Consider the following 14,655-nt stretch of genomic DNA (forward strand, 5'->3'; position numbering starts at 1 on the left):
GGCCTTGGTTTTCTCTTTTTCGGTTTTCGGTTTCGGCCAAGAATTTTCATTTCGGTGCATCCCTAATATATACCGTATTTTCCGGACTATAAGTCGCATTTTTTTTCATAGTTTGGCTGGTCCTGCGACTTATAGTCAGGTGCGACTTATTTATCAAAAATAATTTGACATGAACCAAGAGAAATTAATCAAGTTAAAACATTACCGTCTACAGCCGCGAGAGGGCTGTAGATGGTAATGTTTTCTCTTGATTCTTGGTTCTAAATGAATGCGACTTATAGTCCAGTGCGACTGTTTTTCCTCATCATGACGTATTTTTGGACCGATGCTACTTATACTCAGGTGCGACTTATAGTCCGAAAAATACGGTAAACCTGGTTAACTCAACTTGTGTATTTGAAAATATGTAGTTATGCACATCTCTAATTATACATATTTTAATATTTTCCTCAAAATACGTTGCAGTACGTGCATGTCACTCACGTGGTGAAGGCGGGGTTAACCTTTGCCCCCAGGTAGTAGGAGTAGAGGATGAACATGCCAATCATGAATGCGAGGAAGACCATGATGAAGAGGACCATGAACTTGAAGATGTCCTTCACCGTTCGTCCCAGTGAGATTTGCAATGGCCCGAAGCTCTCGTTGGCCGGCAGGATGTAGGCGATGCGAGAGAAGCTCAGGACCACAGCGATAGCGTACAGACCCTCAGAGATCAGCTGAGGATCCGATGGAACCCACTTGTCTCTCGCTAAAAGAACAGGAAATTACACGTGTAGAAAGGAAGTATCAGGTAGTTAGCTGCCTCTGAATGACTTAATATTAGCTAAACTATAGTTTATCCACAGGTGTCCAGTGTTATTTCACTATCACTGATATACCTTTATCATTTTGAATCTTAGCAGTGCTCAGATTCTCTCTCACCGTATGTGAAATATTTGATGTCCGGTGGCAGCATGACCATTGAGAGGTCTGGAGCGTCGATCTTCTCATCCACATACTTCTGGGCTTTCATGGCCTGCAGGAAGGCGAAAAAACGTGCGGTGAATGCTGCAATGAAGATGGAGAGCATCCCGAAATCCAGCACATTCCAGAGCTGCATGACATATTCCCTCGGACCCTCCGTCCAGAGCTCCTTACACTCCGACCACATCATTCCTGCAGAAAACAGAGGCGTTCTGATGGTCAACACAGCAGGAGCTTATACCAGTATTGTATGTTATCTGGTTGAAAACAGAAATAAGCTTATTTCTTATTTTTAATATATAATTCTAAATTGGCATATTGATTAAAGGAATTTCGCGATTTCAAATTGTAAATGTATAATTTATTTACTAAAAACCTATAAAATGTTACAAATTCTGGAGTGAACTCATGTGTTTTCATATGAGATATATAAGGACAAAAGGGATGAGGAAGAGATAATGAGATAGAGAATTAGACAAATCAAAGAGCCTGAGGAGAACACAGTCTGATAGGAAAATTATGATGGAGCCTCAGCGAATGCTGTTAAAATGATGAAGTATATTTGAATTATATTTTTAATTTTAAGTTAGAAAGATACCAAAGGAAATCCAAGTAATGAAAATACTTCACTCAATTCACTCACACTGAAAGCATGGTGGGATTTAAAGGAAATTTTAATCTCCAAGACTAAATGTTTTATTTCAGCAGAAACCATACGAATCAGTGAGAACAGCAGCAGGAGGTTGTGTTGAAGGGAGAAGGTCAGGGGTTCAGGTTCAGAGAGTCATACTGAGCCCTCAACCATCACCACAATATAATGAACCTTCCCACACACAGTTCCCCAATGTTACACTTATATAAGCACTGTAATCACTGTAATGTGTCTGGACACACATTCTAAACACATAGTTTAAAAACATTCTATAAACACATTTTCTGAACTCTTATTCTGATTGCACACTTGGAATGAACATTCCGAACAGATTTTGAATGCACTATGAACAAACATTCTAAAAACACACTATGATTGGACCCTATTTTAACGATCTAAATGCAAAGTGTAAAGCGCATGTCGCAGGTGCACTCAGTGCGTGTCCAAATCCACTTTTGCTATTTTAACCGCGGAAAAACAGTTGGTGCGCCCGGGCGCATGGTCTAAACGGGTTGTCCCTATTCTCTTAATGAGTAATGTTTTTTGGGCGTAACGTGCAATAAACCAATCAGAGTCTCATTTTCAATTCGCTTTAATAGCCAGTTGCGCTAATGCCATGACGGATGTGCTATTTACACAGCGGAATTTGGCAAAGGCAAAGACAGAACACGTCTCCGAGATGAAACGGAGCTGCTCGTGTGCGAGCAAATAGATAGCCTAATTCTGATATATAATTAGACTACAAAAAAATCTTATGTATTGAAATTCTTTAATTTTTTATATTTGGCATGTTTGTGTGCTGCTGTGCATCCCTGTGTTTAATAAGCAGCGTGTACGCTCTTTAAATAACAAAAAAAAAAAAAACATTGCGCCAGACTTTAGACCAGGTTTGAGTAGGTCTATGGCGCAGTCTATTTTCAGCTCCTTAAAATAGAAATGTGCCTGAACACGCCTCTTTTTTAGACCAGCACACCCATGGGCGCAAAAATGAGCGCAAATGCATTTGCTAATTAAACGACGTGGCGCTGGACTGGAAAATGCGAACAGCGTCGGACTGAAACTAGCAAACACACTTGCGCTGCACCTTGCGTCGCATTGCGCCGGGTGTATTATAGGGCCCTAAGAATTCACATTCTGAAAACACAGTATGAGCAAACATTCTGAAGGCACATGCCCTTTATTATGTTACACATCACCTCATTGATTAACAATAAACAATGTTTAAATGACTAGACTTAAAATAAAGGTTTTAAAATGTTTCTTAAACTAAAAAAGTAATTATCCATAAGCTTAGCAGAAAAAAAATAATAATAATAATTTTAAGCTTAGCGTACATTACATGACTCAAAGCTTACAGTGTGTACTTGATTTTTTTTTTTTTTAAGTCACACTTCTAATGGACTTCACACATATTTGATGGTTTTGAACACAAGCACATTTAGGATGCCTTTTGCACTCTAATATTTCAAAGGTGTTGTCACTGACTGAAAACCCGTCTATCTGTCACTATCCAGGTGGAAGCCAAGCAACACTTCTGGATTTTTGCACCATGTAAGCAAACTCTAAAGCAAAGTCACATGGTGTCATGAATTATTAAAAGACATTGCAGCAATAGCACATCATATTTGGTGACGCTGACTCAATGTTCAACTCAATTTCAAACCTAGAAGAAAAAAATAATACAAAAAAGCAAAACAAAATAAAAACTATTAATCACCTCTTAAAATGAAAAATAACAGATGCAAACATCACATGGCATGCAACATGTATCAGCGTCATCTAATGCGTTTCCCCAGCATCTTGCCCCATTTGAAACAGTGAAACATTTTCATACATCAAATGTAATGTGGTGCACTCAGCGTGTGTGAACCCTCTGAACCACAAACAGAATGGGAAAATGTTCTAAACCCAATATAATCTGCGGTTCACCCTCTCAGTGATGCATTGCCTGCAAAAAGCCTTTCATTAGAGCCTTTCTCAATGCGACAGTGATGAATGAACATGCCTCATTTTAAATGATTCAAGAATAAAATGCTGAATGGTGATTGTTTGCTTGTTTTGTGGGCTTTTTATTTATTTATTTATTTTTTGAGTTCCTTGAAACGTCCTCAGAGATAAGCTTCAGTCTAGTTCAGGTATCACTGTTTCCAAAAATAACTAACTAAATAAATAAAACGTCACATGTGCTTTCAACATTGATAAGATCATTTCTTGAGCAGCAAAAGAGCATATCAGAATGATTTCTGAAGCATCATGTGAGAGTAATGAAGCTGAAAATTCAGCTTTGGTCACAGAAGTAAATTACATTTGAAAATATATTTATACAGAAAACAGTTACTTAATAAAAATGTACAATTTTAGTAAACTCCTTTTTTGTACATTTCACTGTGACACATACAAAAAAAGAAATTGTGATATATACAGTAATGTTTTAGCACTCTACTTGCGGGTAATAGTATTTTGTCAATGGAAAAACTACTGTAATGCTACTGAAAACTGTTATAAACATCACTACTTTCAGAAAGTTACTACCCAGCACTAAAACAAAAAAAAAAAATGGAAATGAGTGTTTAAGAAACCACATTTCCATTCAGTGCAGAGAACACTGGCTCTAATCCACTCAAACTCTTTATCGGTCTCATCAGGTCGAATCATTGACAGGTTCATTGATCATCCTGCTTTTGGTCCTGAAGTGAGGAACTCTATTTCTGACAGTGCAGGGAACAAACCTTTTAGTCTCTTGAATAAATGTCCCATGCTACTAAACACTGGCAATTTTATACATGAAAGAACAACCACAAATGAGATCTCTTCAGTCTCTCAATTGCTTCTCCTTGACAGTAATGAAATGAAATTCTCATCAAATATCTATAGCAAATCTCTTTTGGTCTAAATGCTAGTTGTACAAAGGGATCATATAGTACTGAGATCATATAAATTAAATAATACTGATTGCAAATGTTGGTGCATTACCTGCTACCCAGATCATGATTAGTATTTCTGTCCAGGAGAATTGTGTGGTCTTGACTCTGAAGATCTGGAGTGGGTAGTCAGTGACTGTGACGTTGGGAAGGGTGGTGATGCCTTCAAACCGATCGGACGCGTTGAACACCAGCAGACACAGGAAGATGATAAAAGAGGCCGCATGAGCTACAAACTTCATAAAAGGACTGCGCAATATTTTACCAAGCTGAAAAAAAAGAAGGAAAAATAAAAACACAAATGGAAAAGGTCAACAAATATGTTCAATAACAAGCACAAACTCATTATACTGGAAAATAAATTGAAACATTTACTTTGAAACAATTTTCACTAAGCAATTGCTAGTTAATTGCACAAATAATGACAAGGAATTGGCAAGTAACACAATTAATTAAATGTGAAATTTGAAATAGAAAGACTCTAATAATATTTGTTTGTTTTCTTTTAAACTTTAAAAAAAAAATTTACAGCGTAGTTTTGCATGAATCTTAAACATGGTAGATGATAGCAGTTATTTTATTATTAGAGATACTATTATAGTTTTTATAAATATTTTAAATCAGTTTTCATATTTATATTTTCTATTTTAATTTTAAAGTTTTAGTAATTTTTGTTGTTATGTTTTTTCAATATAATGCATGTCTCTATAGTTTTTAATTAATCCTTATTTCAGTTTTATTTTGAGCTATGTTTGCACATCTAGTTAAACTAAATTAATATAAAAATTGTTGCCTTGGCAAACACAATATACATATTATACATATAATTTATATAATATATAATATATATATAGATTTATTTTTAGTTAATGTTTTTTTTATTTCAAGTAACACAAAAAGTTTTTAATGGTTTTGTGAAAAATTTACTAGACAGAAAAATAAAGACTGTGATAGCACCAATCCAAAAGTAGCTGTGTATTCCAACAAAATAAGTTTTTTTTTTTGTAATTTATAAATTGCAATTGTGTCACCATATTACCAGGGTAATTATAGCTTACTGAAGCTAAAACCATAAAAATAAAAACCTTTTGTCAAGGAAATAGTTCTAATTTTTCATTTAGTTTAACCTGATGTACTAAATAACTAACTTAAAATTACTAACTTCAGTTTACTAACTTTTTTGTATTAATTATATATTATATTATATATTAATTTTTATTATTTTTTTTTTAAATAGTCTTAATTTAAATTGTATTTTTAGGTAACTATAGCAACAAATGTGACTTCACAAAGATCACATATTCAAAGAAAAATATTACTTAAAGTATATTAATAAAAATAGGTATGTCTAAACTGGTACTGTACCCAGACATGTTTTTATAATTTTTAATGATTGTGTGGTTTTAGAATTTTACATTTTGAATTTTTAAAAACCGTAGCTTCACCAGAATGGTATGAAACTTGGTGACTTTTGTGTCACCTTTAAGAGCCAGTTGCACTCGTGCCATGCTGGATTTGCTATTTACATGGCGGAATTTGGCAAAGCCAAAGACAGAACGCGTTTCCGAGATGAAACGGAGCTGCTTGTGTGCGAGCAAATAGATAGCCTAATTCTGATACATGCGATGACTATACATTATGACATGTAGGCATATATATAGAATATCATCAAAAAGTTGATTTATTTCACTAATTCCATTCAAAAAGTTAAATTTGTATATTGTATTTATTCATTACACACAAACTGATATATTTCAAATGTTTATTTCTTTGATGATTATAACTGACAACTAAGGAAAATCCCAAATTCAGTATCTCAGAAAATCTGAATATTGTGAAAAGGTTCGATATTGAAGACACCTGGTGCCACACTCTAATCAGCTAATTAACTCAAAACACCTGCAAAGCCTTTAAATGGTCTCTCAGTCTAGTTCTGTAGGCTACACAATCATGGGGAAGACTGCTGAATTGACAGTTGTCCAAAAGTCGGCCATTGACACCTTGCACAAGGACGGCAAGACACAAAAGATCATTGCAAAAGAGGTTGGCTGTTCACAGAGCTCTGTGTCCAAGCACATTAATAGAGAGGCGAAGGGGAGGAAAAGATGTGGTAGACAAAAAGTGTACAAGCAATAGGGATAACCGCACCCTGGAAAGGATTGTGAAACAAAACCCGTTCAAAAATGTGAGGGAGATTCACAAAGAGTGGACTGCAGCTGGAGTCAGTGCTTCTAGAATCGCTACACACAGACGTATGCAAGACATGGGTTTCAGCTGTCGGATTCCTTGTGTCAAGTCACTCTTAAACAACAGACAGCGTCAGAAGCATCTCGCTTCAAAATGGACTGGGCTGCTGCTGAATGGTCCAAAGTTATGTGCTCTAATGAAAGTACATTTTGCATTTCCTTTGGATATCAGGGTCCCAGAGTCTGGAAGAAGAGAGGAGAGGCACACAATCCATGTTGCTTGAGGTCCAGTGTAAAGTTTCCACAGTCAGTGATGGTTTGGGGTGCCATGTCATCTATTAGTGTTGGTCCACTGTGTTTTCTGAGGTCCAAGGTCAACACAGCCGTATTCCAGGCAGTTTTAGAGCACTTCATGCTTCCTGCTGCTGACCAACTTTATGGAGATGCAGATTTCATTTTCCAACAGGACTTGGCTCCTGCACACAGTGCCAAAGCTACCAGTACCTGGTTTAAGGACCGTGGTATAGAGCTGAATATCTTTGCCCGACCCCACGGGTTCGGTCGGGTTCGGGTTTAATTTATATCATCTTGCAAGGAGTCGGGTCGGGCTCGGGCTCCGGTTTGCGAGATAAACGCAAAAAAATGTAATGTGTTTTGATTAGCACGAGAAAGATGCGAAAATGTATGCTGAGTAGGTTACGTTTTGGTTCAACCAGCAACTAAAGTAAAGTGTGGAAAAGTTTTGACCATGTTTATAATAAGAATAATGAGTGAATAATGACGCACCATCAGTGAGAGCAGGAACGCAATGAAGCCATCTACAGTGGATTCAATTATTTTCCTCCACAAAAACATAGGCTTAGCCTAATCTCTGTGAGTAAAGGTTTTTCAAATGATAAATAAATATTCATTGAGTCTTAAATGCATAATGTGGACAGAGTATATACGCTAATGTTGGCATTATTCTTTTATTAAATGTCAGCTGCTAGTAAGCAAATACGGCTGAGCCTTTATTTTAATTTCGTTATTGTTATAACATGTTCAAGCAAAAACTGTGGCAAAATTATCATTCAAATGCTATTTTTCTTAATTGCATTAACACTCACAGTAAGACACTTAAGATTGCATTTTCATTCAATGTCCCGCAATGAATGTAGCAAAATTCAATGTGCACATTGAAAATGCATTCCGAGCCGATCACGTCTCCGCCCCCTTCCGCCATGTCAATCACTATGGGAACAAGGCGGAGCTTGCAGACGGTCAAGAGACTCAATACTCAAGAAGAGGATTCAAGTGAGAGAACATGGACAAGACAGTTGGTCCGTGTACGTTTTGATCATTTCGGTTTATGGCTTTAATATTTCATTCGCACTTGTGGGCAGAGCTGAAACGCTGCTTTCATCTGATTGGTCGAATCGCTCCACCTTCAGCTCGGTCTTTTCATTCTTTCAGGCAGAATAAGAGTCAGTGCGAGTCAAGCACTGTAATGTCTCAAACCACCGCTCACTGTTAATTAGCATAATATTTCAATCAGATGTAGCTGGGCACATAATTCGTGCTGCTGAGACCTGCAAATTATTTCTAGGTTATAGTATTGTATGAATATTGTCCCACTGATAAATACAGTTCAAATAGTTCTGTCTCTTTGGATAAAAGTGAAGTGGAAATAAAAATCAATAATAGACTGAACAGTTCCATGTCTGTAACATTTACCACTCTCATCTTTTAAGTCATAAGGCACTAGGTATGTGTGTGTGACATTAATAAATAATTGTGAAAATTAATATAGTTACATTTCTTAAATAAATTAGTAATATTCGTTTTATTACATACTAAATTGAATGATGTTTCCCTTTTTAGTCTTCTTTGTTAGGCTTGAGAAAGACAACATATATTTACCGTGTTTTCCGGACTATAAGTCGAACTTCTTTTCATAGTTTGGCTGGTCCTGCGACTTACAGTCAGGTGCGACTTATTTATCAAAATTAATTTGACCTGAACCAAGAGAAATTAACCAAGATCTACAGCCTACAGCCGCGAGAGGGCGCTCTATGCTGCTCAGTGCTCTTGTAGACTACCCCAGAGCGCCCTATCGCGGCTGGAGACGGTAATGTTTTCTCTTGGTTCTGAATAAATGCGACTTAGTCCAGTGCGACTTATATATGTTTTTTTTCCTCGTCATGACATATTTTTGGACTGATGCAACTTATACTTAGGTGTGACTTATAGTCCGAAAAATACTGTTAACCAGTTTTGGTCATCCTACTTTAAAAAAGTAATTAGTTACAGTTACAAACTACTTCTCCCAAAATGTAATTGAGTTAGTAACTCAGTTACCACATTGTAAAAGTAATTAGTTACTCAGCAAAGTAACTGTGACATTATTTTTTATGTTCTACAACGCTATTACGTCCTTTAACATCTTTAATATATAAGATGTTTATATTAACTGATTGAAGAATAAAAACACTATGTATTTTAGAAAATGCTGTATTTATTTGAATTCAATAGATTGCAGTCTGCCATATGATATGCATAGAAATAAAAACATATAAAAAATAAATATTGAAAATAAAATTCAAGTGCAAAATGAAGACAAACAAATTTTAACTTGGGTAAAAAGAAACAAAGGGAAACCTGGCCATTAGTGCAAATCTCTGTAACTGTATATTAGGCCTAACATTACTGCATAATAAACAGAACACTATCTAACTCTTAAATATTCAGTACAGTAACATGTTAGCATGTGTTGATGTGAGGTGGTTCATAAGATTTGAGTTGCTTGAGGCAGAGGTGGATAAAGTCTTTTTTCCTGGGCATAGCGTGCATGTTACAGAAACATTCTTGCCTTTAATTTCAATAAAAGAGAAGTAGTGCCAGTACTTCCAGTTCGAGAACGCTATTATCGCTGACGCTGTCTTGTGTTTAGTGGTTGTCAGAGCTTGCAGTAATGATGTCCAATTCGTGAACGAATTATTCGATTTAACCGGTTCTTCTCAGTGAATCGGTTGAACCATTTCACCAAATCGAACTAAATCGTTTAAAACTGTTCGCGTCTCCAATAAGCATTAATCCATAAATGACTTAAACTATTAACTTTTTTTTTTTTATAAATAATTAATTTACTCAAACAGTACACTGACTGAACTGCTGTGAAGAGAGAACTGAAGATGAACACCGAGCAGAGCCAGATGATGAACAAACACGCCCACTGCTAAGAATCGGTTGCTTCGGTTTTCAGATCATCAGTACACTGAACCGAGAACTGTTTCTGTCGGACGCGTCAGATTTGAGAACCGATGAGCTGATTCTCGTTCTCGAGTCAAGAACCGGTTTCATCGTTTTTTTGAACCGGTTTATTGAATCGAACCGTCCGAAAGAACCGGTTTGCGGAAAAGAACCGAACTTCCCATCACTAGCGGATTTGCAATGGCGTCATCATCCCCACTCCTGCTCTCTCAAGGCAGCTGATGTGTAGCCAAAAGCATGACACCTCGCGCTTTATTTTACAACCAAATTGTAGTAACGCGACACTTTATATTCTCAGTAAAGATAACGGCGTTGCAAAGATGGGAAAAGTAATTAATTAGATTACTCCGTTACTGAAACTTAAACTCAGTTAGTAACGGCGTTATACTTAAATGCCGTTGCTCACAACACTGCTGGTAACATTATTATTATTATTTATTATGTGAGTAATTGACACAGACTAGAACTTTAATGTTTCACCAAATTCAGCTCAGATCTTCAGACTCGTCTGACTCGCATTGCTGTATAACTGGCCAGACTTACCTTGCCAAAAAATCCTATTTAATCTTATTTCATAAATGTAACTATATTTATTTCCACTTCACTGTTATCCAAGGAGACAGAACTATTTGTTTTTATCAGTAGGACAATATTTATACAATACTATAACTTAGAAATAATTTAAGGGGGTCTCTTGCAAGTCACAGCAGCACGAATTATGTGATTGAAATATTATGCTAATTAACAGTGAGCGGTGGTTTCAGACATTACAGTGCTTGACTCGCACTGACTCTTATTCTTTCTAAAAGAATGAAAAGAACGAGCTGAAGGTTGAGCGATTCGACCAATCAGATGAAAGCAGCGTTTCAGCTCCGCCCACAAGTGCGGATGAAATATTGAAGCCATAAACCGAAATGATCAAAACGTACACGGACCAACTGTCTTGTCCATGTTCTCTCACTTGAATCCTCTTCTTAAGTATTGAGTCTCTTGACCTTCTCCAAGCCCCGCCTTGTTCCCGTAGTGATTGACATGGCGGAAGGGGGCGGAGACGTGATCAACTCGGAATGCATTTTCAATGTGCACATTGAATTTTGCTACATTCATTGCGGGACATTGAATGAAAATGCAATCGTAAGTGTCTTGACTGTGAGTGTTATTGCAATTAAGAAAAATAGCATTTGAATTTTAATTTTGCAACTTATAAAGCGTTAAAATTAGTATTCATTTTACATATTAAAACTAGTGTGTGAAATGGCAAATTAAAATTATGTAATTTAATTTTCATTTTCATTTTGCACCATATGTTGCACAAATGTATTGGAAAATGTAAATGTAAATACAGAAATGCATTGCCATTTTACATATTGCATTGTCATTTTGCCAAATTGAAAATTCCAAATTGAATATTGCTACCCATATGCTTCCATACTACCTTAGTTATGAATAAATTATGTTAAAACATGTATAAATTACTCATTCTTGACACAAGGAAAAAGAGCTTGTGTGTGCGCACATTTGAATAATGTCGGGCTGTAAAATGGTTCGGGCTTTTAAAAAGCTGTCAATCAAAATGTACTTGTCGGGTTCGAGCCGAAACCTGTCGGGCTCGGGTCCTGTCGGGCCTAACTTTTAAGGCCCGATTACAGCTCTACCGTGGTCTCCCTGTTCTTAATTGGCCAGCAAACTCGCCCTTAATCCCATAGAAAATCTGTGGGGTATTGGGAAGAGGTGATATGTCTGACCCAACAATGCAGAAGAGCTGAAGGCCACTATCAGAGCAACCTGGGCTCTTATAACACCTGAGCAGTGCCACAGACTGATCGACTCCATATATAACCATATAGCCAAATTAAGTCATAAGACTGAAAAAAGAGGTTAAAATCAGATCAGACCCAGAAAGATTAAGCTCTGACAAAACATTTCTTTTAATTTTTGTTAGATTTTTATATAATTTTAATGTTTTGTGTAACAAAGTTCTTTCTGTGTTCAGGTTTGAATGTAGTAATAATAATGCAAAAAAAAAAAAAAAAAACTACACTTCAAATCAACATTTAAAAAAACAAAAAAATAAATCTTTACAAAAAGTAGTCTTTGAGAATGCCTTAATATACATTTAATCCCACAACCTAATAAAAGTAAACAATTATGTATAAAAACAACTAGGGAAGTCACAAGCCTCTCTATGGAGTCCTATACAGGAATCTAGTGGTTACACCTTGACATTACAGGTTTTTTTGCTCTCACCAGGAGGTGCTATTCTTTCTAAAAATTTTGATTTTAAAGGCCTAGTCTCTATTTTAATCTGAACTACTGCATTAATTAAAAAAAATTGTAAAAAATTAGAAAAAAATACTATTTTCAGTTGAATTTTTTGTATCATAATTATTGCATAAATATTTATTAGTGACATGAAATTCTCTCAAAATACAAAAGAAAAAAAGAAAAAAAGATATTATTGAACAAAAATAAATTAGATTGATTTTAACTGAAGAAAAAAAAGTTACATTTCAGGTGTCCGGTCACTTTTGACCGTGAAGACCATGAGTGTCTCTCAAATGAGGAGCGCACAAGGGTTAAATGTGACTTACCTTACTGCACGGGGCAAACCAATACCCCACAGCTAGCAGAGGGAGTCCCAGAGCCACCACCAAAACCACCAGACACTTGACTGCAGTGGTTTGCTCCCGAAGACCAGACAGATTCTCATACCAAATGGTCAGCAACTGCTGCTGACAGTTTGGATGAGCCACAAACTGAAGAAACAGAGACAGATTCCTGGTTTTATTAATTTGAGGTAGTAAGTATTTTGGTAGCACTTTACTTGATGCCTGCATATATAATGCATATTTATTTATAATGTACATTGCAGGGTATTATATATTTTCATGTAAAATTAGAACTAAAGTTAAAATGCATTATAATATGAAAATACTGAAATTGGTTGTTTGTGTTTTGAGGCTGTATACTTTTGTGGCAATGAATAGATAAGCATTATAATGTACTTTCTGTGTTTACAATAATTCATGAGCTCAAACAATGCATTATAATGTGCATTATTTACAAGGCACGAGTAATGCATTAAATGCACATGTAACTATAATATATATATATATATATATATATATATATATATATATATATATATATATATATATATATATATATATATATATACTGTAAAAGCTTGAAATTCATTTATAATATTTCCTACTTTCTCTAAATAAACTTTTCATTATTTGAAATAAAATAAAAAACTCTTCCCTTATTTTATTTCAGCTAGTTGCAAAGAAAACATTTCTCACTAGTTTCTCTAATTAGTTTAACTTGATGTACTTCAACTAATAAAAAAAATAAAAAAACGCATTAAAAAAAACCTTATAAAAAGACAAAAACCATACCAAAAGTCAAATGAAATGGCTGAAATGGCACCCATTTTTTTTTTTTAAGAAAATTGTTTTACCTGTAAGAGGGTTAATGAGAAGTTTTAGAACCAAAGTTCACCAAAACCCTCTCGTTTCAATGCCAGTGTCAGAGAATTCAACACGTTTTTTTTGTGGGCCATGCACCTTCCGCGTGCCTGCCGTTCTCTATTAAGGTAGTAGGTTAATTAATTTGAGTCCTGAGAGAATAACAGGTGTTAATTTCATAGTTGTCCTATAAACCCCTAACTGCCGTAAATTATGACGCTCAGAAAAAATTACTTGAAAATACATCCACATAATTATATGTAAGAATCTGAACTCAGGATGAGAGAACAACTATGAATAACAGACCACAATTTGAGAGAGAGAGAGAGAGAGAGAGAGAGAGAGAGAGAGAGAGAGGGAGAGAACGACATATCTTAGAACAGGGACAATCAGATTTAGTACTTGTGGTTTCATTTAATCCATATTTAGAAGTGGGGAACCATCAGGGCCCTCTAGGTCTTCAGAGAGTTGTTGTGTAAATGAATAGGCAAAGCACATAAAAAGTTTCCCATTTGTGTCTGAAAACGTTGTTGTCATGCCCTTGGACTGTTTTGTGTGTGTTTCCCTCCCTTCCCTTGTGTGTGTTTCCCTCCCTCCCGTCCCTGGTTCCTCCATCCTTCATCACTACCCTTGACTCTGCCCATACCCACAACCCCCCGACAACATTAAATAATGTTGTAATCACAAGAAGAAAAGTGGACATGTCAACATTTTAGAAACATTATACGTTTTAGAAGACATTATAAAAAATACTGTAATATACTGTATGCATGAATAATCTTAGACAGTAGTTAGTTTTTGAGGTTGTACAGCAGTCTAAATAAGGAGATAAATGAAGTGACGTACTGGACAAAAGTGATGTGCACTGCATGAGAGAAATGTTGAGAGAACCAGAAGCTGTTCCTCAAGGACGTAAAGGGCTTCTCTGGGGCAGTTTGAGTCATGATTGCATTGTGAGTTGGTTGGCATCACCAGCAGACAGATATAAAGCTGTGCACCCTGATCAGATTGGAGCTTCGCCAGGCTGTTGAGGAAGCTCATGCGTGTAACCTGAGAGGAAGATCCTTCAGGAACCTGTTCATGGGTCTGTCACCTCTGCTTGGATTGCCTCCAAGTAACATTTACTCATCAGCAGAAAAGCCAAACTCCAGTGGCTGTTCTCGACAAAACCAACGGATCTCATGAATACCAGAAGACAGTGAATGATCTCAGAC

The 14,655-nt window shown here is 36.1% G+C and overlaps 1 protein-coding gene across 1 annotated transcript in view; it reads right to left on the reverse strand.

The window, feature by feature from the left end:
• LOC132113932 (short transient receptor potential channel 3-like) overlaps positions 1-14,655 on the reverse strand; it is a 64,557-nt gene that overhangs the window by 25,174 nt on the left and 24,728 nt on the right. Inside the window, exons 5-8 of the mRNA XM_059521991.1 lie at positions 12,563-12,727; positions 4,589-4,805; positions 922-1,155; positions 484-748 (exon numbers count right to left, since the gene is read on the reverse strand). Coding sequence (XP_059377974.1) covers positions 484-748; positions 922-1,155; positions 4,589-4,805; positions 12,563-12,727 — 881 coding nt within the window. The remainder of the gene's footprint in view (positions 1-483; positions 749-921; positions 1,156-4,588; positions 4,806-12,562; positions 12,728-14,655) is intronic.

The sequence above is a fragment of the Carassius carassius genome, chromosome 33 (genome assembly GCF_963082965.1).
Source record: "Carassius carassius chromosome 33, fCarCar2.1, whole genome shotgun sequence".
In the NCBI taxonomy this organism is placed as follows: domain Eukaryota; kingdom Metazoa; phylum Chordata; class Actinopteri; order Cypriniformes; family Cyprinidae; genus Carassius; species Carassius carassius.